Consider the following 25685-nt stretch of genomic DNA (forward strand, 5'->3'; position numbering starts at 1 on the left):
TGATCTGCATCTATGCTCTGCAAGCTGAATATATATATATATATATATATATATATATATATATATATATATATATATATATATAATTTTTTTTTATTTTAAAGTTTCCACTTGACAGAAATGTGTTTTTGTTGGAGATTCCCGAGGTTCGCACGGTGTCATCCTCCTGAAAAGGAAACACCTTGTGGCGTCAGGTGAGCTGCAAAAGGTGCTGTCAGTCACATGACCCTGAGCCTCAGCAGGAAGTCTGACCCCTTCATAATAAAAGCATGTTCTTCACCTGCACTAATCAGGCTGAGAACACGCTGGGCTGGAGTCACGTGATCGACTTGTAGTTCAAACACAGCTGTTTCCTTTCCTGAGTTCTTATCACATCTCCTAAACACATTTCCTCCACCTCACAACGTTTCTATCAAGGAAAAGTGCTTAGGAAAGGAGGTAGGAGACCACTGAGTGTATGTGAACGTGAAGGGCTTTTATTGTGAAATGCAGGGTAGGGAAAAGTTGTTCCGCACATGCGCGGTAGAGATCCTGCGTGAGCAGAGACTAGTCAGTTTAATAAGTTTGATGATTTGTTTAAAATACAGAACAAAAGTAAACAAAGTAGGACGGTAGGGCATCATGGCGGCTTTATGAACGGTAAGAGGCGGGAACACGGGGGCGACGGTCAGAGGGAGGGCATCAACAGGAGGAGGACCGGAAGCTGTTTGAAAGCCGTGAGCGGGAGTTTGTCAGCAGGGGGAGAAACCGGCACCCGGAGCGAAGACATGGACCCCCTGCAGGAGCTCCTGGACCGGGTCAAGCCCAGCACCGAGGCGGTGAGTCCCAGTCTGACCCTGTTTGCCCGAACTGAGCGATAAATAACAGTCTACGTACACGCACAGCCCTGCGTACGTAGACTGTCTGCGTCATGACGTAGGCAGAGTTCAGTTCATTTTTATTTCAAACATTTCAAACATGTGCCTTCACAATCATTACAAAATATCATTCCAGTATTTGTTTGAAAAGGAGTAGGCTGAAGTATTTACTTATTTGTCCCTACCCCTTCAAGTTTTACCTCTCATTCATTTAATTTTTTTTTGTCTTAAATTAAACAAACAACATATGAAACATATGAAGTAAAACAAAACATAACATACATAAATCAAAAACAAGAAATTAGCAAGCCCCACCACAGTATAGTTTCTTTCATATGAAAAATACAGAATGTGTATATTTGCAGATACACAAGTTATGGAAAAACAACAAACCAAAACAAAACAAAAAAAGAACCACAACACCATTACCAGCTACATTACCGTCCTGGGTTAACCCCGTTTTCTTCATTCTTATACTTATTTAAAATTAGGTTTTTATATTTTACTTTAAACTGTTTTATGTTTTGACTGTCTTTTATTTCTTCTGTTAGACTGTTCCATAATTTAACTCCTGCAATTGACATAGTTCTTAAAGTTGTTCTAGCACTTTGTATTTTTAAATTCCATTTCCCTCTTAAGTTATACCCACCTTCTCTTTCTATGAACAATTTACAGATTTCTTTGGGAAGCAATTTATTTCTGACTTTATACATTATTTGCGCTGTTTTAAGCTTCACCAAGTCTTGGAATTTAATAGCTTGCATTTTGACAAAGAGTGCATTTGTATGGTCCCTGTACCCTACATTATTTATTAATCTAATGGCCCTTTTCTGTATTATAGTTATTGTTTGTGTGTTACTTTTGTATGTGTTTCCCCAGACCTCTACACAGTAGCTCATATATGGCAGTAGTAAAGCACAGTATAAAATGTGCAGTGCTTTCTGATCCAACATATGCTTTGCTTTTCCCAGGACGGCAATGCCCCGTGCCAATTTCCCCCGAACATAAGTAATGTGTGGCTTCCAACAGAGCTTGTGGTCAATGATCACCCCAAGAAATTTTATTTCATTTACTCTTTCTAAATATACATTGTCAACACATATTTCTACTTCGATGTTTTTCTTTTGGTTTCCAAACAACATGAATTTGGTTTTATCGAGATTCAATGATAATTTATTTATATCAAACCACTTCTTTAATATCGTTAATTCCTGTGTGATCATTTCCAAAACCTGTGGCAATTCCTCTCCTGAACACAGTATGTTTGTGTCATCTGCAAATATTACAAACTTTAAAATCTCCGATACTCTGCAGATATCATTTAAGTACATAATAAACATTTTTGGACCCAGTACTGAACCTTGAGGTACTCCACAAGCTATATCCATCAAATTAGATTTATATTCATTTATTTGTACATATTGTTGCCTATTCCCTACATAGCTTTTTAACCATTCCAAAACCACTCCCCTAAACCCGTACTTTTCCAGTTTTTTTAATAGAATTTCATGATTAACAGTATCAAACGCCTTCTTTAGATCTAAGAAAACTCCGAGCGCATACCTCTTATTATCCATACATTCCGTTATCTTTTCCATTAAATCTATCAGTGCCAAAGCTGTTGATCTGTTGTTTCTGAACCCATACTGACTATCTGTCATTAATTCATATTTTTCCACAAAACTGTCAAATCTTTTTATGAAGAGTTTTTCCAGTATCTTAGAGAACTGGGAGAGTATTGACACTGGTCTATAGTTTGTAAAATGATGTCTTTCACCGGTTTTGTAAATGGGAATAACTTTAGCAACTTTCACTTTTTGTGGAAAAACTCCTTTTTGAAACGACAAGTTGAATATATATTTTAATGGTTTTACGATACCATCAATAACTGTCTTTACTGTTACCATATCAATATCATTCCAGTCTGTACTGGTTTTGTTCTTAAGTCCTCTAACCATGTCATAAATCTCTTTCTCTTCCACTGCTCTTAAAAACATTGAGCTACTATTCCTTTCAATATTTTCACCAGTGTCCCTTTCTATTCCATCAACCTTTATTTCTTCTGCCAGTTTTGGCCCTATGTTTACGAAGAATTCATTAAAGCCATTTACTATCTCCTCCATGTTATTAATACTTCTTGTCCCTTCTATAAAGTACCCAGGGTAATCATTATTCCTTGATTCATTTTTGATTATTCTGTTTAATACATTCCATATATCTCTTGTGTTATCTTTATTGTGTTCTAACCTTTTAATGTAATACTCTCTTTTACAGGATCTCATTATATTAGTTAATTTATTTTTGTAAGTTTTATACTTCATTTCAGTTTCTATTGTTCTCTTTTTTATGAATTCTCGATATAGGGTATTCTTTTTTTGCTGGCATTTTGTAGTCCTTTTGTCATCCATGGTCTTCCTGCATAGTTGTGTTTCCTATTGATTTCAATTACTGGGCATTTTTTATCAAGTAATGTGTTAAATGTTCTTAAAAATCCTTCGTAAGCTTTATTAACTTCTGTTTGTTCATATACAATATTCCAATCTTGCTTTAAAAGTCCATTTCTAAGACAATTTAAGGTCTTCTCTGTTCTTATTCTTTTGTAAATAATCTTATGTCCATCGTTGTTCACTTTATAATGGCAATTATACGATGCAAAGACTGGTAAATGGTCACTTATATCATTGATTAACAGCCCACTTTTTATCTTTCCTTCTATTATATTTGTAAATATATTATCTAATAGAGTTGCACAATGAGATGTTATTCTGGTCGGTCTTGTTATCAGTGGAAATAAACCGATGCTGTACATGGAATCAATAAATTCTTCTGTACTCTTATTATGATTTGGATTCAATAAGTCAATATTAAAGTCCCCACAAATAAACATTCTTTTCTGATTTATATTTGTAAATAAGTCCTCCATATTATCCTTAAATATCTCAATCTTAGATCCTGGTGTTCTATATATACAACTGACAATTAGGTTTTTCCTTTTTTCTATACTTATTTCCACTGATAAACATTCCATCACTCCATCAATAACAGTCGTCATTCTTCCCATTCTTTTGTACTTTAGGTTTTTATCAATGTAAAGTGCCACCCCACCTCCTTTCTTGTTGATCCTGTCTACATGAAGGAATTCATATCCATTTATTTTAAAGTCTTCTTCTTTTCCAGGAGTTATCCAGGTCTCCGATATGGCTATCACATTGAATGGCTGTTCAAACTGTTATGTAGTCTTTGATGGATTGAAAGTTTGCATATAAGCTTCGACTATTAAAGTGAACCATTGTTATACCCTGTTCTACCTTGAATTCCTTTTAAGTTGCTCATTTGTATAATAATTGCATTCATTTGTCTTATTGTTAAAGAAATTACAATCAGGATCTATGTTGCTGTCATACATCAATGTCTTATTTTCAATATCTATATGAGTTGTTAGTTGAAAATTGTCAGACATCTGCGTTGGTTGTGCACTTGGACGGTCCCATCATATTTAGCACTGCTTTGCATTTATCAGTTATATTTTTCTAGTTCCGTCATCTCTTTGATGACTAGAACCTTAGCCTGCTCTGGTGTTCCATTTAACTTAATGAATATTTTACAGTCTGACGTCCAAGTTGACTGTATTTTCTTCTGTTTTCTTAATATTCTTGCTTGTCTTGCAATGTCTGCATTTTTCTTGATTAGGTGTTCATTTAAATAAACATTTGTACCTTTTAGCTTTCTTCCTTGCTTGAGCAGTTCTTTTTTTCTGTTTTCTATTAACAAAATGAATGATAATGGCAGGAAGAGGATGGCATCCCTCAATATTTTTACTGTCCATTTTGATACCTTTGCTTTTAAAGAAGGCCATTACCTGCTCTTCCAAAGAGCGTAGCTCTTGCTCGGGTGGCTCCCCTCTCTCTGATGCTGCTACCCGTGCGTATGTCTGATGCTTGGTTTCCAGTCCTGTCACTATCACATCATTTACTCTTGAATATTGTTCCAGATCTGACACCCGTCCTTCCAGCATAGCAATCTTCTTGTCCTTTTCCTCGCTCTGCCTTCTTAGTTCTTTAATATCATCCATTAAATTGAGTATCAGATTTTGTTGTTTTGAAATTGTTGTTATTTCTTCAGACATAAAGTTTAGGGATTTCTTTATGTCCTCCAGTTCCTCCTCATTAACGTTGCTCCTCTTAGGCGGCATCTTAACGGCGTTAAGGCCCGCTGGTTGCGAAGCACCCTTGAGGGTTGCCGAAACCCGGCCTGTCCTGGCAATTAAGAGCAGCAGCCGATCGCTGTTTCGAGCTAATTCTATAGCAGAAATCCACACAGAAAAGAGAATATAAGGATGTGAGCCTGTTCTACATTTATTATTGTGACCTCCGACCTGCTGCTTTGTTTCTTTAGGAGTCCCTGTGGTTAAAGAGCATCTTCACCTCCATCTCTGAACACCTGAGTCCTGTGGTGTGTAGCTCCGCCCCCTCGCAGACAGGTGAGTTCCTGTTTGTTTGAAACAGCTGGCTGATAAATCAGCTGTACTTTAAATCCTTAATGACGATGTCCATGTCTTTTATGAAACCAAATACTATTTAAACCATTATTTAAACAGTGAAAGCAGGGCTCACCTGCCCTCACAGGTGTCATCAGAGCAGTCCAGTGTGTAGATGTGAGTGTGGTTCAAAGGTCAGAGCCATGAAGGTGACCGACTGTCAGTGAGGAACAGGGAGGACTAAGAGTCTGAGGATGAAGAGCAGCTGCTTCCTCAGGTGGTCCCACCTGTTGACACACCAGCTCTGGTGTCCACTTCAGGTGTTCTCAGTGGGCGGGGCTTCAGTTGTTTATGTTTGTGTTTACCCTTTAAACTTTGTTTTCCCAGGTAACCACGGTGACCTCAGCCTCTTCGATCTGAGCATGTGTGCGGTGCAGGCGATCCAGCAGCAGATGTGGGTGGCCCACAGCTTACCTGTCAGCTACAGGTAACGCCCGCTGACATCATCGCTGTAGCAGGTCACGTGACCTGGCCTTACCGCTGTCCTCCCGTCTGTCCGCAGGCTGCTGTCCGTCTCCCAGCTCGTCTCCCAGCAGCACCTGGCCTGCGTCAGCAACCTGTCCTGGAGCACCAATCAGCAGAGAGCCTGGGCCAGGGAGGCGGAGCTCGCCGTGCCGGGTCAGAGGGCGCTGCCGAGGGTCAACCTGCTGCTGATTGGCTGTCTGAGAGAAGGCCCTGACGGAGAGTACAGGCTGACGGACGCCAGCGGCAGCGTCATGTGTGAGGTGAGTCAGAGGGGGAGGAGCCTAACCTTAACCCATGGTCCATCAGCTGGTTAGTTCTCAGGAGCTTCTTCACAGCAGCGTCACTAAACCGGATCTGGTCAGAACTGATGGTAACGAGGTCACAACAAACTGCAGGTGTTCATGTGCAACGTGAATGAAATCGAATTCCTCTTTAATTCAGCTCATTCTCTGTGCAGGGACACAAGTGCTGATAGAGTCTGGTCATCACACGCTTCTCTGCTGATGTTTACATCAGCATGAAACAAGCAAACAAGCTCAACAGCTGACTTTCATTTCTGTAACTCAGAAACATCAGGACTTGTTAAATGTGAGCTGTGTTTATATGGATTCACTTAGCTGATCGATAAGTAAGGATGTAAAGACAGAGTCTGTCAGCAAGTGAGTAACTGTGCTGGCACAGACGTGATGACAGCAGAGCTTTATAAAGATGTGGAGCCTCCTCCTCACATAAAGTATACAGATAGCATCACCTGCAGTAACCTGACAGATTACAGTCAGACAGCTGCAGCAGGCTCAGTGTGGTCCTAGCATCACCGCACGGATTAATGACTCACAGTACTTGAAATGTGCAGTTCTCTTGTGTTCTTATTGCTATTTATTCTATTCTTCCCTTTTCTATACTCTGTATTTGTATATGTGTATATTTCTGCTCACCTTCTGTAACTTCTGTCGGTGCTGGGCTGTTGGAAACCGAATTTCCTGGAGGAACGCAGCCGAGGGATCAATAAAGTTTCATCTGATCTAATCTGATCTAATCTAATCTAATTTGATCTAATCTAATCTGATCTAATCTAATCTAATCTAATCTAATTTAATTTGATCTAATCTGATCTGATCTGATCTAATCTAATCTGATCTGATCTAATCTGATCTGATCTACTGCAGCTATAAAACAAACGGCATCACTGCAGATCAGAGCTGATGAAGCTGTCATCATCAGTACAGGCTTCCAGCATCCACCCAGGACACACTCCGCCTCTCTCTCACCCGCGTCTCTCTCTCTCCCTCATCCAGTGCCTGTCTCTCTCGCCCCTGTGGCTCGATCGTCCTGTTTTCCTCCCTCACTGGAACTACATCCCCCACAATGCATCGGGCCAGGAAGAGGCCGCAGGCTTCTTGGAGCTGATTGGCTCCCCTGTCTTGTTGTGTCCTGGTGCTGAGCAGGGATTGGCTGCTGCTCCTGGAAGGGTGGAGCTAAGCGGAGCGGTGGGAGTCGGAGAGGCCGGCAGGCTGCTGAGGCACAGGTGGGTCACATGACCTCTGAACTGCAGCGGAGTTTCTGAGCAGTGTGTGTGACAGATGTGTGTGTGTGTGCTCCAGGGTCAAAGGTCAGCGGCTGAGCGTGTTCGGAGAGGTGGGCTCAGTCTGCCCTCTGCTGGCCGTGGCAGGAACGACCTTCTTTTGCTTCACGCTGACGGATGAGTCGCGCTCGCTGCCCGTGCTCGTACAGGTACCAGCTCTCTGAGGATGATGATGGTGAGGAGGGACGATGAAGCTCAGTGTGTGTGTGTGTGTGCAGGACAGCAGCCGGCTCAGCTGGATCCAGCGTGTGTGTGTCGGGCAGAGCGTGTGTGTGACAGCTCTACGTGTGTGTGCGCTACGAGGCTGGAGAGGAAACAACATCCTGTGTGTGACGAAGCGCTCCGAGCTGCACGCCGACTACACGCACACACAGGAACACACACAGGAACACACACAGGAACACACACACTCTGAGTCATTGCTGTCACAGCCTGCTGAGGACGACTGTGAGGAGGCGGAGCATGAGGAGGTGGAGCTGGACCAATCAGCTGTGAGGATAAAGCAATCCAAAGTCATCAGCTACCAGGTGAGAGTGCTGTGAGCTCTGATTGGCTACCACAGGTTTGTACCTGTGTGCTGATTACTAAGCCTCCTCTGCTGTGATAGGGCACGGTGACTGAGGTTGTGAGTGAGGGGGCGGGGCTCTACGTGCTGGATGGGAAGGTGGGTCTGTGCGTGGCCTATCAGCCGGCGGCGAAGAGGAAGCTGAGGGCGGGAGACAGAGTGGAGGTGAGTCACATGATGTGACATCATCATGCCCGTTTGTGTTCGTGGCAGCCACGACTAATAAAGTTTGATGGTTCCTCCTCCTGCAGTTGCATCACGCCCACTTCCTGTACCGGCCCTGCCCGGACTTCCCTCCCAGCATGCTTTGCACCTGCCTGCGCTCCAGCCTGAGGGTGACGGCCTTCAGCAGGGCGGGAGGCTCGCCACCCGACAACCGCTGCCCGGGAGATGGGGCGTTACCACGGTTACTGCTGCAGAGAAACACAGATGTGTCCGATTACCTGTGGACCTGTCACCTAAGCTCGCAGCTGGCACACAGGTGAGGCTCCACCCACCACCACCTGTCCACAGTCAGAGACAGCAGAGCCTAACCTTTGTCCTCCTGTCCTCCGCTGGCTCTGGCTTGTTTCCTGGTCCTGGTTCTGGTCTTGGTCCTCAGTCTGGTCCAAGGTGTGTGGAGGCAGCAGTGTGTGTGCTTGCTGTCCTGGAGGCTGATGGAGACTCTGAGCAGAGCTGGAGGACGAGGACGCAGAGACATCTACGCTGAGATGCTGGACGAGCCTCACACCTGTCCTGTGACGCAGGTAGGTCCCACTCTCACCTGTCTTCCTTACAGGTGAGTGTGGAGCATGCTCAGTGTGCTCTGTGTCCCTGCAGTACCGCGTGTCCTCGGCGGTCCGGCAGTACTTCGGTGTGTCGGAGCTCCTGGAGTCCCTGCAGACTGGCTGCTGGTCGTCGGCCCCTCTGAGCTCTCTGCTGCCCCCTGATGGCTCCAACCTGACCTCCGCCCAGATCAACGGGTTCCTGTCCTGGTCTTGCAGGACTCTGTCCTCCGAGCCTCGGGGTGGAGACGCTGTCAGGTAAGGTGACAGTAGCTCCCACATGAAGTCATGTGATTACGTACCAATGGTTTTTGCCGGTTTGTGTGTCAGGCAGCGCCCCCTGCTGCTGGTCGGCGTGCTGGAGCTGCCGTCACAGACGTCTGAGTTCAAACACTCGATGCAGCTCAGAGACGCCGCGGGAGCTGCAGCCTGCGTGCTGACGGAGAGCAGCGAGGAGGAGGAGGGAGCGCAGAGGGCGGTCTTTAACAGCGCCTGGATCGGTACAATGCACGCACACAGACACACACACAGGGACACACAGCTTTATTCTTTAATGTGTGTGTGTGTGTGTGCTGCAGGTTGTCTGGTGGGTGTGGTGCAGTTCACCATGGTGACAGAGAGATTCCTCCAATCAGATTTCCCCTCCTACCAACACCTGGACCAGGACAGGTTCATCACACACAAACACTGCAGGTACACACACACACAACCTGCAGCATGCTGACTGCTCATTGGTCCACTCTCTGTGATGTAAGAGGGCGTCTGATTGGTTCAGGGTGTGAGCTTCCTTCCTGGTTGTAAACATTATGAGTTAAATAAAGCTGGGTTCAATTCACAGGGTTTACCTGCAGTTCTCTCTGGACCACCTGCACATCCTGAGTCCATCTGTTGCCATGGAGACACACCTGAGACACAAGGGGGAGGAGCCAGGAGGGGATGTCACTGCCAGGAAGCAGACAGTAGAAGAAGAAGAAGAGACTGCTGGGAGTAAGAGGAGGAGAAGAGAAGAAGAAGCCAACTCCGGCAACCCCTGGCCCTGTGTCTCCATGGTGATCAGGGTGGAGCAGAAGGAGGGTGTGTCCTGGAGGAATACAGGGGCGGAGGCAGAGGATCAGGAGGCAGGGCTGAGACTGTGCTTCTCAGTGAAAGCTGCTGTGATTGGTCCAGTGGTCAGCTGGAGGCGGGACCCAAAGAATGAGCCAATGACAGAGAAAGAAAGTGAACAAAAGCAGGAGAGAAAGGTGAGAGACGCACCTGTGTGTGTTTACCTGAGCTCACCTGGATACACAGTTACATGTGTGTGTGTGTGTGCGTGCAGGTGGTGCTGGCGTTCTCAGGTGTGTGTACGCGGTGGTTTCCTGTCCTCCAGCCTGGATGTTTCTACAGACTCATCGCCGCTAACACTCAGGTATCAACCCAGCTTTGATGATGTCACTAAGGGGCGTGGCCAGAGGTTGGCCTCATCGGTCTCTGCTCTCTGATATTAGTACACATGAACACGTTTTTCAGCTTTAACTGTAGTTGTTCACACACTGAGGTTAATTATGGAGTTCCACAGGGTTCAGTGCTTGGACCAGTTCTGTTTACATTATACATGCTTCCCTTAGGCAGCATCATCAAAACACAGCTTACATTTTTACTGCTATGCAGATGACTCCCACCATTCCTGTTTGTGGGGAGTTGATCTGACCTGAATCCTTGCAGCTGATTGGCCCATGTGTCTGTCAATCAGGATCCCAGTGTTCTGATTGGCTGTGGAGTTTCTGAGCGCAGTGGGGTGGATCTCCACGCTGAGTCAACCCTACAAGTCAGACGTGGTTGGAGATTCCACACTCTGACACGCCCACTGCTGCTGCCCACCTGCAGACAGGTAACACTCGGTTTGCTCCCCGTCTTCCTCCAGGACCCTTAAACTTTTTTTTTTAGAGATTGACAGACCATGTGACTTTCACGCATTGCATTGTGGGTACAAGTGGCAACAAAATCAAAACACTGCATTAAGCGCTAGTATTTCCGGCACTTTGGGGTCCTTCGGGACTAAGTAAAGAATACAAATACAGGCCATTTACCGTTTATTTAGCTGTTGTTAAATATTTTATCTCCTGTACAGGCCAACACAATCTGTTTGTTGTTTCAGGTTGTAGTGTTACACAACATTTTCAGATCTAATATAAATAAAATGAGTGTTTCGTAATTCATTCAATTTATTGTCTTTATTTCTAACTGGCATCATTGTTTCATTCTATTATAGAATCTTACAAGAAAGAAGCAACATTGTAAAAATCCATCAGCTTTATTAGCTGCTTCCTGAAAAACAAATCAACAATGCAAAGAAAAAAAACTTTGCTAACAACAAACTGGAAAACAGTTATTCATCACTTGCTTGCTTCAGTACAACCCTTGGGCACATATATGCGGACGTTTCGTGGCTGTTTCGATATCGCTCTCTCTCTTAACCAATCAGATCTGGCTGTGGTAGCAGCTTTAAACTCGGTATGACCCAGGCTGATAGAGGGGCCAGTCTGGATCACATTCCTGCATTTTGTTTCTGGTTTTCCTACAAAACACAACAAACATTAGCCCGCAAAGCCACAGTGAACAAAGCAGCATAGCAACGAATTCAAATCAATATAAGACTTATTTGTAACCTACATCATCAATCATGTTGTGATAAATTACGTAATAACTCCAACAGAAGACTTAATAATACAACACAGTTAATAATACAGCAGCTTCTTGCCATTTTTGTGTTTCTTTTTATTACTGTGTGACTGTTTTCGTGTGAAAGCCTGCGTGCGCTAGTACCGCTTGCCACTCGTTCCCACAATCCTTTGCGGTTTTACCCCTGAATGACGTCATATTTTCAATGTCTGTGTTTTCAGGCCGTCCCACCCACAGTCTTGTCCGTCTCAGAGGTCTTAGACTGCAGGTAAACTGCTCGTCCCTCACTGAGTCGCCCCCTGTGGCCATCCGAGGAACTGCAGCTGCAGCCTGCTTTAAACTCTTACTGGTGTGTGTGTGTGTGTGTGTGTGTGTGTGTGTGTGTGTGTGTGTGTGTGTGTGTGTGTTTCAGCTCAGAGCTGGTGTGTTTTCAGGGTGTGGTGTCTGAAAGGATCAGTGTGAACAACAGGACCGCCCACTCTGGACACACACACTCAGGTACAAACACACAGGTGGTTTGTGTATCAGGCTTTTCTGCTGTGAAGTTTTAACATGGGGGTCTATGGGGGCGACTCACTGCTGCCTCTGCTGGACACTAGAGAAACTGCAGGCATCAGTGCTTCAGGTCTGAGTCTCAGTTCTGACTGTTAGCTCAATGTGTGTGTGCAGGTGTGCGTCTCACTCTTTGTGACCAAGCTGGGAGGAGTCTGCAGGTGTACCTGGACTTAAGGCACACCCCCTACCCACCTGGCCTGTTGCCGGGTAACACTCTGCTGTTGTCTGGTTTCCAGAGGAGGCTGTCCAGGTGAGACACACATAGACAGGCTTATAAAAGTTTGGACTCTTTATTTGGACTCATTTCCAACAATGTCAGCCCCAATAAAGTTATGGATCATCTTGCATCAATAGGCTGCTGGTTTTCTTTACTGGTTTCAGGTGTTACCAGCAAAATAGTTGTTTAATCATCTGGAAATGTACCCAGATTTATTTATTTAGACAGAGATCTTGACCCCCCAATGTTCAATACAAAGTCACGCCCATGGTTACGTACCTGTGCGGTTTACCTGTGTGTGTGTTTCAGGACAGGAAGTGTGTACTGCACGTACTTACCTGTCAGCTCCATAACTGTGGTCTCCCTGGGAGACACCAGGTAAGTTTACAGGTAAAGTCTGGTTCACGTGTTTGTCGTGCTGTTGTTTATTTGTTTGTTTGGTTTCTATCAGCTCGGCCCAGCCTCCTCCTCCTGCTCCCATCATGCACCTGGGTGAGTGGGCTCTGAGCAGCAAGCAGAGGTGCGCTGTGGGACAGGTCAAAGGTCACGTGGTGTGTTTCCTGTTCCTGCAACTGCAGTGGAGCTGCTCGCTGTGTGGCAGCGTGTACACACAGGTACTGCATAAAATACACACAGTGTGTACAGGATGTGTTTAGTGTCAGTTTCTCGGGTGCAGTGAAAGTACTCAGAGTGCTTCATGTGTTGTTAGCGTGTTGGTGGCGTGTTAGTGTTGGTGCAGTAAGTAAAGTGTCGTTTTGGAGGAAACTGCTCACGATTTCAGGTGTGTGTGTTTACCTGTTGCTCTCTCTCTCTCAGGGCTGCAGCAGCTCTCAGTGTCACTCGACCTCGTCAGTGTTTCAGTCCAAAGCAAAGTAAGAGCAGCTTCCTGTTGAGCTCACCTGCTGATACGTGTTAATCACCTGGATGAGTCAGGTGACAGTCACATGATCAAACCATGTGGCTCTGCTCTTCGATTAGGCTGGTGATCGATGACGGGACAGGTGAGGCTCACGTCTGGTTCTCAGCTGCTCTGGTTCCTGCTCTGCTGGGATTGGCTGATGCTCAGTGGGAGGGGCTTCAGAGAGCTCTCAGGGTCAGAGGTCACATCAGAGTCTTCCCTCGTGGGCAGAGCCAGGTCAGTAGCACCTGTCAGGTGTATATGTTTACCTGTCACAGGTGAGTCACGTGCTCATCGTCGTCTTTAAACTTTATTTTGTCTTTAAAATTTAAAATGAGGCTTTAACTGTGAAAGGACACATCCTGTTTGCATCCTGGTAACAGCTCCGTCTGCTCACACCTTACTGCTGAACTGGTTTGGGGGCGTGGCCACTTCCACCTTTAAAAGTCTGTAGGTGTGACGGACCCACGCTGCGCTCACGTGAACAGGAGGGAGGGGCCTTACAGCCGTGTGTTTCAGCGAGACTCAGGTCGTGCCCCTGACTCCACCCACTCGACCTGATGAAGCAGCAGGTGGTGTAGTTCTGAGGGTAATCAGGGCTGACTGTGAATGCCACACCTCCCACATGGAGGGTGGAGACCACAGGGGAGGGGCAGGACAGCGAGAGGCATTTAGGACTCGGGGCACACCAGGAGAACCCACAGGGCCCCTCCACCCACAGGTGGAGCTGTGTTAAAAGACCCTGCAGACTGAAACGTCCTGTGGTCAGAGGAGGTGAAACGAGAAGAAGATGCAGCTACAACCCAAAGAACAGCGTCCACACAGTGAAGCACGGTGGGGACGCTGTGGGGGGGCCACCACAGAGAGAAACAGGCGTCCTGCAGGACGTTTCCACAGGGCCGAGCCGTGAGTCTGCAGAGACATAACCTCTGTGTCTGTCTCAGGTGTGTGACGGGGACGCTGACGACTTCCTCCTCCACTTCCTGTTGTGTCTGTGCAGCAGCGATGTCATGATTCGGCCGCTCAGCCTCACCTGCAGGAAACACACCAACCAGAGACCAGAAGGTAACCCCACCCTCACCACCCTGACCAACCCTGACTGCAACCTTCAGAGTGTGTGTGTGTGTTTCAGAGGTGAGGAGGTTCACTCGAGGAGACAGAGAGTTCCTGACCAGACTGGCTCCTCCCCTTCAGCTCACCTGTCTGCACCTCCACCCTGACTGAGCTCCACCTGCTTCGTTCTGACTTCATCTGTTCTACGTGTTCGTACAAATAAAACTTTATAGTTCCTCCTCCTGTCACACGGTATCTCACCTTCACTGACCCTGACGCTGGTGATCAGGGTCAGAGGTCACACGAAGCTCTCTGGGTTTAACAGGTCATGTGACCCTTCTACAGGAAGTGATCCCTGTGAGTGGCGCCCACATCGGAGACGTTCTCAGATGGTGATTCATGAAACCTAATTGGTAAAACTAAACACTGAACGTGTTTCGGTTTGTTTACAGAGGTCAGACGGTGAAAGCTTCAGCCTGACCAGGAAAGAATCAGTCCTCTTTAAATCACACTTACTTTAAATGAATTCCTCCTCACCTTCATGTGTTTTGTATTATTGCATCTTATACTGAAAGAGTTCATCCATCGACACATTTGAATCCTGCAACATTTCACCGTGTCAGTTTGTCATGAATTGGACTATTTTAGGATTTCAGTTCATCTTTCCAATAAAGCTGGCAGCTCTGAAACAGCTGTTCTCTCTGAGGCTGTTTTGCATGTAAATAAAAGTGAAATAATTAAATGTTCTGTGAACAGACCGTCCAGTGGAGCTCCTCAGGGCTCTGTGCTTTCACCACTTTGTTTTCTATGCTAATGAGTGTCAGAGCACGTCAGCATCAGTCCTTCAACATGGTCACAGCCTCTGATGAAGGTGTTCAAATGTGGCTTTTAATCCAGGTTTACACTTAAACAGTCTCCATGAAACGGGCCTCTGCCCTCATTCATCCTGGAGATCACTCGTCTAAACCAACCAACATAAAGAATGTGATGTTTTCAAAGCGAACACGTACACACAGTTGTTATGGAGACGATTAAATGTAGGAGCGATGATTTGTGAAATCCTACATGTGTGTTCTAACATGCTTTAATGATGGCACGAGCTGACAATGAATAACATAAAGTTAATAGTTAATCTGCAACAAAACTTTTTCACCGCTTCAGTTTTTGGTCTTTTCCACATACGGTTGTTGTTGTCATGGAAACAGAAACCAATCGGGCCTTGGATGGACGTCGGGAGTTCTTAACAGCAGCTCGTTGTTCATTCTGATGTTGTTTTTTAATTATATTTTATATTTAATATCATATATTGGCCGTTTTCAGCTTTATCTGAAGGGCCACAGGTCAGACTCCACCTGGGCCTGCCGCTCTCAGCCTCACTCTGAGGAAGCCCACAGTCTCTCACAGTGGAAACTACACCGGGGGACCCCATCCTTGGGGTGGACCCATTTTTGTTGTAGCGTGTTTTGGGGTTTAAAAGCCACAGAGACGCGGTGCTTAGAAAAAATGCATTTCAGCTGTGCTGATGCTCCTGACACGTTGGAACGTTGGGTTGTGTTGCGTGGTTGAGAGGAGGCGGCAAAACACCTAGCAGGCTAGTCGGAAGAACACACACCCACGCTGGTATCGGTAATCCACGGTGGTTCTTTAATACGCCTTCTTCAACAACCATATAAAAGCCCGGCTGAACGGCTGCGGCTCAACAACATAACGCCCAGCGTTCATACAACCCAAGCGTTGCAAACAAAACAAGAAGAAAACGTAAATCCGTCCCTCGTTAAGCAGAAGCGTGCAGGCACGTGTCCTCATAATCCCAGAGAGAGAGAGCAGCGGCACAAACTGATGACACCATCAACCCTCGACTTGGGTGTCTTAAAGGGACACCACACCATAGTGGCTGTCACAACGTATAAGACTGGGGAAACCTGCATTCAGCTGGACCTGAAAAACACTATGTCCAGATAAACACAATCAACTTTTGGAGAAAAATAAAAGATTCTTCATCAGACTAACAACTAAAAACATGACACTTACCTTAACAGTATGGGCTACATCAAATATATTCAAGACCGACAACAACATTTCTCACTGCTGCTAATTTTAACAAAACAAAAAGTAGAAAAAGGCAATTCACCAAGTCTTGAAAAGTAAAACTGAAAAATAGAAACACAGAATAAAACATCCATCCAGATCTTTACCACCAACAACATAAAATCTATCTTGATTAAATGGCCTAATTCTCCAATAAATGAGCAATAATAAAGTAAGAAAAAATAAGACATTCAATTTATGGACGCTCAAATTAACAGAGCGACATTAAACGCACCTCATTGCCTGCCGTAGCGTTCTTCGCAGCTGCACTTCACCTCAAAGGTCGGTTAATACATCGGATTGAACTTAACCAAAGTCCAATTAAAGGAAAATAAATGTTTCTAACAAATACAATGAAGAAGATTAAAATAATTCACTGTCAGTTACTGTCGCTGTGAGTTTGACGAGGTCAGCTGCTTCATTTGGTTCTGCCTAAAGTTCTCTCAGTGATCCAGTGTTTATATGATAAGATACGTGTTTAATGCAGAGAGTTGGAATTACAAGTTGGTAAGAAGCTTTTTAACAAAGGTTTGATTTAAGCTTTAAGTTCAAAGGTGAAAGAAATTTCACCTTTGATGAAGGAAGATCAAGGCTAACAAGGACATGGGTCAAAGGTCAAAATAAGGTGAGAAAATATAATAGATATATATAATCAATCAATAAGGTGAAAATATCAGATAAAAGGGTTTTTTTGGTTATGAGGAATAAAGAGGTCAAAGGTCAAAACAAGAGACACTGGTAGAGACCTCAAATCATTGTTACTGAAGAAGGAGGAGTTCTTTAACAGTACGACATTGATAGAGTTTGTTTGTGTGTTTGAGAGTTCAGACTGAAAGGGAGCGCACAATCGTGTGTGTGTCTGCAGCTGTTGTGTTGTTGCTGCATCGTTGCCTCAGGGGGAAAGTTGTGTGTGTGTTATGCAGACTAGCAGAGACTGCAGCTGTCAGCAGCCACACACACTTTCTATTCTTCAAATCAAATCACAGTGAAACATGTTCACTGACAGCTCAGCTTCAGCATCGTCTTCATGCTGTGACTGCAGCCGTTCAACTCTGTTTGTCTTTAACCCAAATCATCACAACATGCAAATATAATCATCAAAATGATGTGACTGGAAGGATGCAGCAGTCTGTGCTCCACCTTTCTCCTCCACACCTGCAGGTGGAGAACATGGATGCATGAATCTCTACAGAGTTCTTTGAATATTATCCGTCTCATCAGTTTTCAGTGAACAAAACTCCTCACAGAGCCAAAATAAGCAGTTTGTATCCAACATAACTCAGCTGGACTCTGATGCTCCGTATAACAGCCACACATGAGTCTGGATTCACTCAAAGCATTGAACAAACTTTATTGGAAATGAAGCTTTTGGACATTTGTTCTCTGATATTTGCTCTTCAGCTCGAGTCTCCATCAGTGGGAACATTTCCTGATTCAACTTTTCTTCTGTTCAAATCAAACTCCATGAGAATCAAAGTGTGAATCAGAGTCCTGATGATCAGATTCTATAGAAACATGGAGACTGTAGAGGATTTACACTCAATATGTTCATTTGTTCCCTTCAAGAAAAATCAATCATTCATCAAATTAAATCAGTCGTTGATCAGTTTGATTGACAGGACATGATCAGAGGTGCAGAGTTTTTACCTCCATCATTGTTACAGGGACTGAAGAATGGGTTTGTACTTGACGGACTGGAGGACCAGCAGCAGCTTCGTACTCATTTCCATTTCTCAGCCACACAGTCCAGAAACCATTCTGAGGACTCGCTGTGATTCCTCCCTTCCTGTTGATTGACTCTGTGGCCACTCCTAAATCCCATTTAGTCTTTCCTTTAACCTGAACCTCAAAGTAAAATCTGCCTGAAGAGAAACTCTGCTCTCCTAAAACACAAGGACATGGAGAAAATCTCTCTGGGTTGTCTGGAAGTTTCTTCCTCACATCACTATGATAAACTTGTTTTCCATCATCAGACAGGATGAGGTTAGGATTTGCTGTATCAGGATCCAGAGTCACATCCACCTCATGCTGCTGCACCCTCTGCAGCTCAGCCTCAAACAGCTTCTTCTTCATGGGTTTCCAGACTGTCTCCTCCAGCTGAGCCACAGCTCTCCCCACAGTCCCCTCATATGATGGTGGATGAACTCTGACCTCTGTCCAGTCCTTGCTGGGTGGAGCTTTCAGGGAGGAGAAGCTTTGGAGGAGGTGGAGGTGGTCTTCAGAGCGTGAGAGCTGCTCCACCTCAGAGCTTCTCTCCATCAGCTCAGAGATTTCCTGTTCCAGATCTTTGATGAGACCTTCAGCCTGTTTCTCTGTAGCTTCCTGTTTGTCTTCGATCTCCTTCATGAGCTCCTTCAGGCGTCTCTCAACAGACTCCATCAGAGCCGTGAGGACCTGAACACCTTCTGCTTTCTGTCTGTCTGCAGCATCTTTACTCATCTTCACCGACTCTGTGATCTCCTGAATCTTCAGTCGTCTCTTCTGGATCATCTGCTGAATCTCAGCCTCTGTCTTCTCCAGCTCTGCCTTCTTTCCTTCATATTCTTCTCTCAGAGGAACAAACTCGTGGTTCTTGTGGTCTAAAACAGAGCAGAGCATGCAGACACATGTCTGGTCGGTCTTACAGAACAGCTGCAGAAGGTTATCGTGCTTCGTGCACATCCTGCCTTCCAGGTTCTCCACAGCATCAACCAGCTGATGTCTTTTCAGACGTTTCACTGTCAGATGAGGCTCCAGGTGAGTCTGACAGTAGGAGGTCTGACACACCAGGCAGGACTTCAGGGCCTTCAGTCTGGTTCCAGTGCAGACGTCACAGGGAACTTCTCCTGGTTTGGCAGCTTGTTGCTCTGAGCTGCTGCTGCTGGCTTTCTGCTGAGCTTCACGTCTGAACTGAGCAACCATCTCAGAGATGAAGGTGTTGATCTTCAGCTGAGGTCGAGTGTAGAAAGTCTCTTTACACATGGGACACTTACAGATGACATTCATGTCCCAGTGCTGACTGATGCAGGTTTTGCAGAAGTTGTGTCCACATGGTGTAGAGACTGGATCAGTGAACACATCCAGACAGATGGAGCACAGAAACTGATCTTCAGATCGCAGATTGCTGGCAGCAGACATGTCTGCACTCTGAGGGAGAAAGAAGAGAAACATTTGATTCAAAATTCACTTTAAATTTCATTTTACAAAGAGAGAAACAAGCGTCAGTAGTCTGAGGAGCTTGGAGAGAAAAGCGTCTGGACTTCTTTGAGTTTCTTGAAGACGTTTCATCAGAGAAGCTTCTTCAGTTCTCAGAGTAACTGGTGGAGACCCAGCAACACACTCAGACACAAACTGGTTCATCCAAACACAAACCTAACATCGTAGTGTCTGCTGTACAGTGCAGCGTCCAGATGGACAGGATCAACGTTTGGGGATGAAGATAAATACAGTCGTTACAAAGATGTGAAATTGTTTCTCTGTTTTACAGAAGGTCCAAGATTCATCCAGATCATTTGTATACTTGAATAAATCAGTTTGTTGGATATTTTCCATCAATCACTGTGAAGTAAACTTCGACCTTGTTGGTGACTGAATACTTCTTATTGTACGTCCAGATCAACGAGCCATTAATATTAAACAGTGACTGTTCCAGTAGAGCTGACAGTGAGGAGGACGATGAATCACAAACCTCAGAAATGTGTTATTAACTGTTGATCCAGTATTTTAATGGCATTGATGAGAACATGTTTATTCAGAGGTGTCTGTATATTTGGTCCATTTGTGCGTCAGTAAAAACTGTCCTGTTTTCTCTCACAGATACTGGAACATCCTCACAAACTCAGGATGTGGAAGAAGATGAACTTTTCCAGTCACTCGCTGGGATACATCATTCATGTTATTCTGGATCCTCAGAAAACATTGATTTATTTTTGTGTTTCACATATTTGTTTGTCCAAATCAAAGATTGATGTTAGTAGAGAAGAAGCCACCATGATAAAGCCTGTGTGTGAAAACGAGATCAGTGGATTTGATCAAAATCCCATTTAAGGAGGAATTCTGTCCTCCAGTTTGTTTAAATAAGCTTTGGGATTAAACAGCATCATCTATGTTTGTGTCTGATGACATGTTTGATCCAGGTCAGCTTGAATATCACAGCTGATGTGTGGAACTCTGACATGTTTAAAGCCTGATTATCAGGATGATTCAAACACATCTGTCTAAATAATGAGATTCATGTTTCCACACAAAGTTATAAAGTGCAGCATCGACTGTTTTCTAAATGATTGAGGATCATCTGTGACTCTTACAGGATACACTAAGTCAGATAATCTTTGTAAAATGTGTGAATGACTTTTTGAAGTACTGACCAAAATCTGCTGGTTTACAGTATCAAAGGCTTTATATCAATAAAGAATAAATAGGTGTTTTCACATCTGTAATCCTTATGATCAATCAGATCCAGAATCAATCTAATAGGAACAGTAAGTGATGAATAAATCACCCCAATAACATCCAAGATGGCGCCACGGTAGGCAGCCTGTTTCCTCAGCTCCCAGCTTTTTCCTTTCCTTTCTGTTTTTTCTTGTGCTTTAAGCTTTTTTTACCTGACACTCTTGGTCGTGTTTTATTTCTTGTGCAACGTGGACCCACAACTTTTTGTGAGAGTAGTAGTATGTTTTTTCTCCATACAGGTGACCCAGGAGTTTTGTTTTTTTTGTTTGTTTGTTTTGTTTTTTTCTCTTCCCCCCCTTCTCACCGTCTCTTCTCCCCTTTGGTTTTCTTTCTCTCCCTCTCTTTCTTTCATTCTTTCCCCCTGTCCTATCCCACAGTCATGTCTGTCCCGTTTGCAACTGAAAATAAAATAAATTCATAATTATAATAAAGGTCAATCAAATGGACCAATATGGCAAGGCCATGATGATCCACTTGGTAAAATAAATCCGCTTGGCATCTTTCTTTGCCTCAAGACAACAATTCTGATGGCTATAGATCCAAACGGGACAAAAAAAAAAAAAAGAGAGTAGTAGTATGTCTTCTACTCTTTTTGGGACTTTTTACCACCACTTCTGGAGAATCTGTAAGCCAAGCCATTGTTTACAATAGGGAGCAGCTGCTAGCACTGAGCAACAGGAAAGTACTCCCGGAGGAGCGACCCAAGATTCCGAAGGAATTACGACGTTGGAGGAGGGGACGCAGGGCTGGAGTGAAGTACCAGGAAAGAAGGAGACGGTACAAACCAAGCATTCCATCCATTCTCATGGGTAATGTAAGATCTTTACCCAACAAGATGGAAGAGCTAATTGCGCTAACCAGACTGCAGTGGGAGTACAAGCAGAGCAGCCTCCTCCTGTTCACTGAGACATGGCTCACGGACCACACACCGGACTCTGTCATAACTCTGGATGGCTTTCAACTGGTTAGAGCGCACCGGAATGCAATGGAGAGTGGTAAGAGCAGAGGTGGGGGACTAGCAATGTATGTCAGTGAGAGATGGTGTAACCCGGGACACATCACTGTGAAGGAACAGAGCTGTACCAAAGACATTGAACTGTTGGCAGTTAGCGTCCGGCCATACCACCTGGCCAGGGAATTTTCACACGCTATTGTGCTGACTGTTTACATCCCACCCTCGGCCGACGCTACAGCAGCCTGTGATTACATTCACTCCACTGTCTCTCAGCTACAGATGGCACATCCGCAGTCCCTCATTATTATTTCTGGGGACTTCAATCATGCCTCACTATCTGTCACTCTCCCAAACTTCTCCCAGTACGTTGACTGCCATACAAGGGACAGCAAAACCCTGGATCTATTGTTTGCCAACACAAAGCAGGCTTACAGTGCATCACCCCTCCCCCCGCTTGGCCACTCAGACCACAACCTGGTCCTTCTCCACCCCACCTACACTCCTATGGTGAAGAGGAACCCCCCCACGAAGAAGGTGATAAGGGTGTGGTCTGAGGAATGCACTGAGGCCTTAAGAGACTGTTTTGAATGCACAGACTGGCAGGAACTCTGCAAGCCTCACGGTGAGGACATCGACGCCCTCACCCACTGCATCACGGACTACATTAATTTCTGTGTTGAGAACACTGTGCCTACCAAGAAGATACAGTGTTTCTCAAACAATAAACCGTGGGTCACCCCAGAACTGAAGGCCCTGCTGAACAAGAAGAAGAGTGCTTTCTGGTCGGGAGACAAGGAGGAACTTAAGAAAGTCCAAAAGGATCTTAAATACAAGATCCGAGAAGGCAAGGAGCACTTCAGTAGGAAGATGGGAAAACCAACTCCAACAGAAAAACGTCAGAGAAGTCTGGAGGAACATGAAACAAATCTCTGGACATTTCCAGGACAATGGAGGAGCCACAGTGTCTGCTGGCCGGGGGTGGGCTAACGACTTGAATCTGTTTTTTAACAGATTTGACAATGGCCCACTGATCACCTCTCCCACCCCCCAGGTTCCATTAACCCCCCTCCAGTTGCCGCCCCCCCCCTCCGGGTGCAATGCCATTGTCACCTGAGCTCTCCTCTCACCACAACCCTGCTTCACCCCTATCCACACATCTATCCACAACGAAGCGAGCCCCACCCCCCACTCCAGCCCAGCCTCACATCTCCTTCACAGCTGATCAGGTGAGAAATCAGCTCAAGAGGACGAAGGCAGCAGGTCCGGATGGAATCTGCTCCAGACTGCTCAGGGACTGTGCAGACCAGCTCTGTCACGTGGTCCTGTACATCTTCAACCTGAGCCTGAGCCTGGAGAGGGTTCCTGAACTGTGGAAGACTTCCTGTGTGGTTAAGGTGCCAAAAATCGCACACCCCAGGGAGCCCAACCACTTCAGGCCTGTTGCCTTGACTTCTCATCTGATGAAGACCATGGAAAGGCTCATCCTGCACCACCTTCAGCCACTGGTGGGCTCAGTGTTGGACCCCCTGCAGTTTGCCTACCCTTCTGGAATTGGGGTGGATGACGCTGTCATCTACCTGGTACACCGATCCCTCTCTCACTTAGAGCAGGCGGGGAGCACTGTGAGGATCATGTTTTTTGACTTCTCCAGTGCTTTCAACACCATCCAACCCGCACTACTGAGAGGGAAGCTGGAGGGAGCCGGAGTAGGCAAACAGCTGACTGCATGGACCATCAACTACCTTACCAACAGACCACAGTATGTGAGGCTCCATGACTGTGTGTCCGAGGTGGTAATCTGCAGCACGGGGGCACCACAGGGCACGGTTCTCTCACCTTTCCTGTTCAGCCTTTACACTTCAGACTTCTGTTATAATTCGGACGATTGCCATCTACAGAAGTTCTCAGATGATACAGCCATCATTGGATGCGTATCAGACGGGAATGATCAGGAATACAAGGGGGTCATCAGTGACTTTGTTGGCTGGTGTGAGACCAACGTACTCCAAATCAACGCCGGCAAGACAAAGGAGATGATCATAGACTTCAGGAGGAAGTCACCCCCTACAACACCGGTGAACATCCAAGGGAAAGACATTGAGATAGTGGACTGTTATAAGTACCTGGGTGTTCACCTCAACAAGAAACTGGACTGGACTACAAATACAGACGTCCTGTATAAGAAGGGCCAGAGTCGACTCCACCTGCTGAGGAGACTGAGGTCCTTCGGAGTCTGCAGGACTCTGTTAAGGACATTCTATGACACTGTGGTAGCATCTGCCCTTTTCTATGCAGTGGCCTGCTGGGGGAGTGGATGCACGGACAGGGACAGGAGCAGGATTGACAAACTGGTGCGGAGGTCTAGCTCCGTGCTGGGATGTCCCCTGGAGTCTGTGGAGGTGGTTGGTGAGGGGAGGATGTTAGTAAAGCTGACATCCATCATGAACAACCCACATCACCCACTGCATGAGTCTGTGAGTGGGCTGAGCAGCTCCTTTAGTCAGAGACTGAAACACCCTCGCTGCAGGAAGGAGCGCTTTGGCAGATCATTCGTCCCAACAGCAGTTAGACTCTATAACTCCTCAATCACGATGTCATAAGTCACTGGACACTGTGAACATCCACAGTCACCACTTCATGCATAATGGACCTTCATGTGTACGGACATGTGCAGGTATATGTCTGTATATGTATACATATGTATATCTAGTGTGTACATGTGTGTGTGTGTGCATGTCTATAAATAGGAATAGTAGTGGTACAATAGCTATATCAAGCTATATAGTTTATGTCTTCCATATTTCCAATTATATCCATAATCACATACTGTGTATGCTACCATTGTATATAGTGTATTATCTTACTTTTTTTCATTGATTGTACTTATTTGTATTTTTGTATTTCCTTCTGATATCTGTACCTGAGCTGAGGTGACGCAAAAATTTACCCGTTGTGGGATCAATAAAGTCTTATCTCATCTTATCTTAAACAAGAAGTGTGGAGTCAGTCTGAAGTCCAGAGCACAGCCTGAGTCCACAGTCCTGAGCAGAGCCACAGTGAGACTGAAGCAGCAGCTCGATGCTCCTACAGTGGATCTGTGGTTACATGAGCAGATTTCTATGGATCCAGTGTGACTGTGATGAGTCCTGATGAAGTGAACAGAGTGAAGATTTGTGTAGAAGCAGGAAGTGTGATCAGCTGCACTCACCACTGTTGCTGAGAGGAACCTGATGGACTCCAGTGAATCTTCTTTTAGAGACAAACAGGACTCGACTGCAGCTCTGCTGCTGCTCTCTCACACTGTCACTTCTGCAAAATGACGTTGAGCTTCTTGTTTTTCAGGTGTTGCTCCGTCTCTTCCTGCCTCTCCCTTTACAGGAATCAGCCGGTCTGTACTCAGTGACTGTGTGCAGCGGGTGGAGGAGTGAGGAGTGGTGTGTGGGTAAAGTTCAAACAGTAATGACAGCCCATTTTAACTTTGGAGAAGCTCACTTGCGATTGTTCAACATGTTGTGTAGCGCTTTCGATTCCGATCTTGCAGCCTGCTTGAAAAAGAGAAAATTGCCAAACAAAAAATCTCAGTGCACTGTTAAAAATCAAAAAATATGAAGGCCTAGTTTTAGGACTTGTCTAAGCATACTCTTAGAATAATTTATCAAAACTGGCAGGTTCAAAGTGGTACCAAAAGAAAATGCATCAGTAAATCTCCAAAACTTTCATCCACCAGTCACACCTCACACAACAGCAATATTCTATTACATAATGAGTTTTTGTTTTCCCCCATGTACCCAGATGTGTGTCATGATAAGACCTTCCCCACACATCAGAAACAAGAAACTCAATAATCTATTAGTCTCCACTCATCTGACCCCCTGCAGCATTCTGTTCACCCCTGCAATGATTCAATCATCCTTCCCCCAAAATAATACTAGTTCACTAGTCTATGTATCACTTCTCAACCTACTAAGTGAACCGGACAAGATGATGTTAACAGAAATGCTTAAAATACTGTTTGATCTTCATGAGCTTCATTGCATGTGTGTTTGTGTTAGTAGGA

The 25685-nt window shown here is 45.2% G+C and overlaps 1 protein-coding gene and 1 pseudogene across 5 annotated transcripts; one reads left to right on the forward strand and one right to left on the reverse strand.

Annotated features, from left to right (window-relative positions):
* The first annotated feature begins 482 nt into the window (after positions 1-482).
* On the forward strand, positions 483-20484 carry LOC309703465 (CST complex subunit CTC1-like). 4 transcript variants are annotated; one of them, XM_082528294.1, is made up of 25 exons: positions 485-818; positions 5253-5337; positions 5722-5821; positions 5897-6119; positions 7155-7384; positions 7461-7590; positions 7660-7968; positions 8049-8171; positions 8258-8487; positions 8608-8752; positions 8826-9028; positions 9101-9270; positions 9349-9463; positions 9609-10011; positions 10089-10178; positions 10503-10640; positions 11653-11699; positions 11844-11929; positions 12101-12236; positions 12513-12581; positions 12655-12817; positions 13020-13075; positions 13182-13338; positions 14046-14166; positions 14234-14912. In XM_082528294.1, exons 1-25 carry the CDS (start codon positions 633-635, stop codon positions 14323-14325), a joined length of 3807 nt encoding a protein of 1268 aa, XP_082384420.1. In that variant the 5' UTR covers positions 485-632; the 3' UTR covers positions 14326-14912. The 4 variants fall into 4 exon arrangements, with proteins under 4 accessions (XP_082384421.1, XP_082384419.1, XP_082384422.1 ...); XM_082528295.1 differs by lacking the exons at positions 14046-14166; positions 14234-14912 and adding an exon at positions 20038-20484 and having other exon boundaries at positions 483-818; positions 9349-9439; XM_082528293.1 differs by lacking the exons at positions 14046-14166; positions 14234-14912 and adding an exon at positions 20038-20484 and having other exon boundaries at positions 484-818.
* On the reverse strand, positions 17569-24942 carry LOC309703547 (E3 ubiquitin-protein ligase TRIM21-like; annotated as a pseudogene). The gene is made up of 2 exons (XR_014280842.1): positions 24837-24942; positions 17569-19368 (listed from the first exon to the last, which is right to left on the reverse strand). The product of XR_014280842.1 is annotated as an E3 ubiquitin-protein ligase TRIM21-like (transcript).
* Positions 24943-25685: the final 743 nt, after the last annotated feature.

The sequence above is a fragment of the Aulonocara stuartgranti genome, assembly GCF_965226115.1.
Source record: "Aulonocara stuartgranti genome assembly, chromosome: 3".
NCBI lineage: Eukaryota > Metazoa > Chordata > Actinopteri > Cichliformes > Cichlidae > Aulonocara > Aulonocara stuartgranti.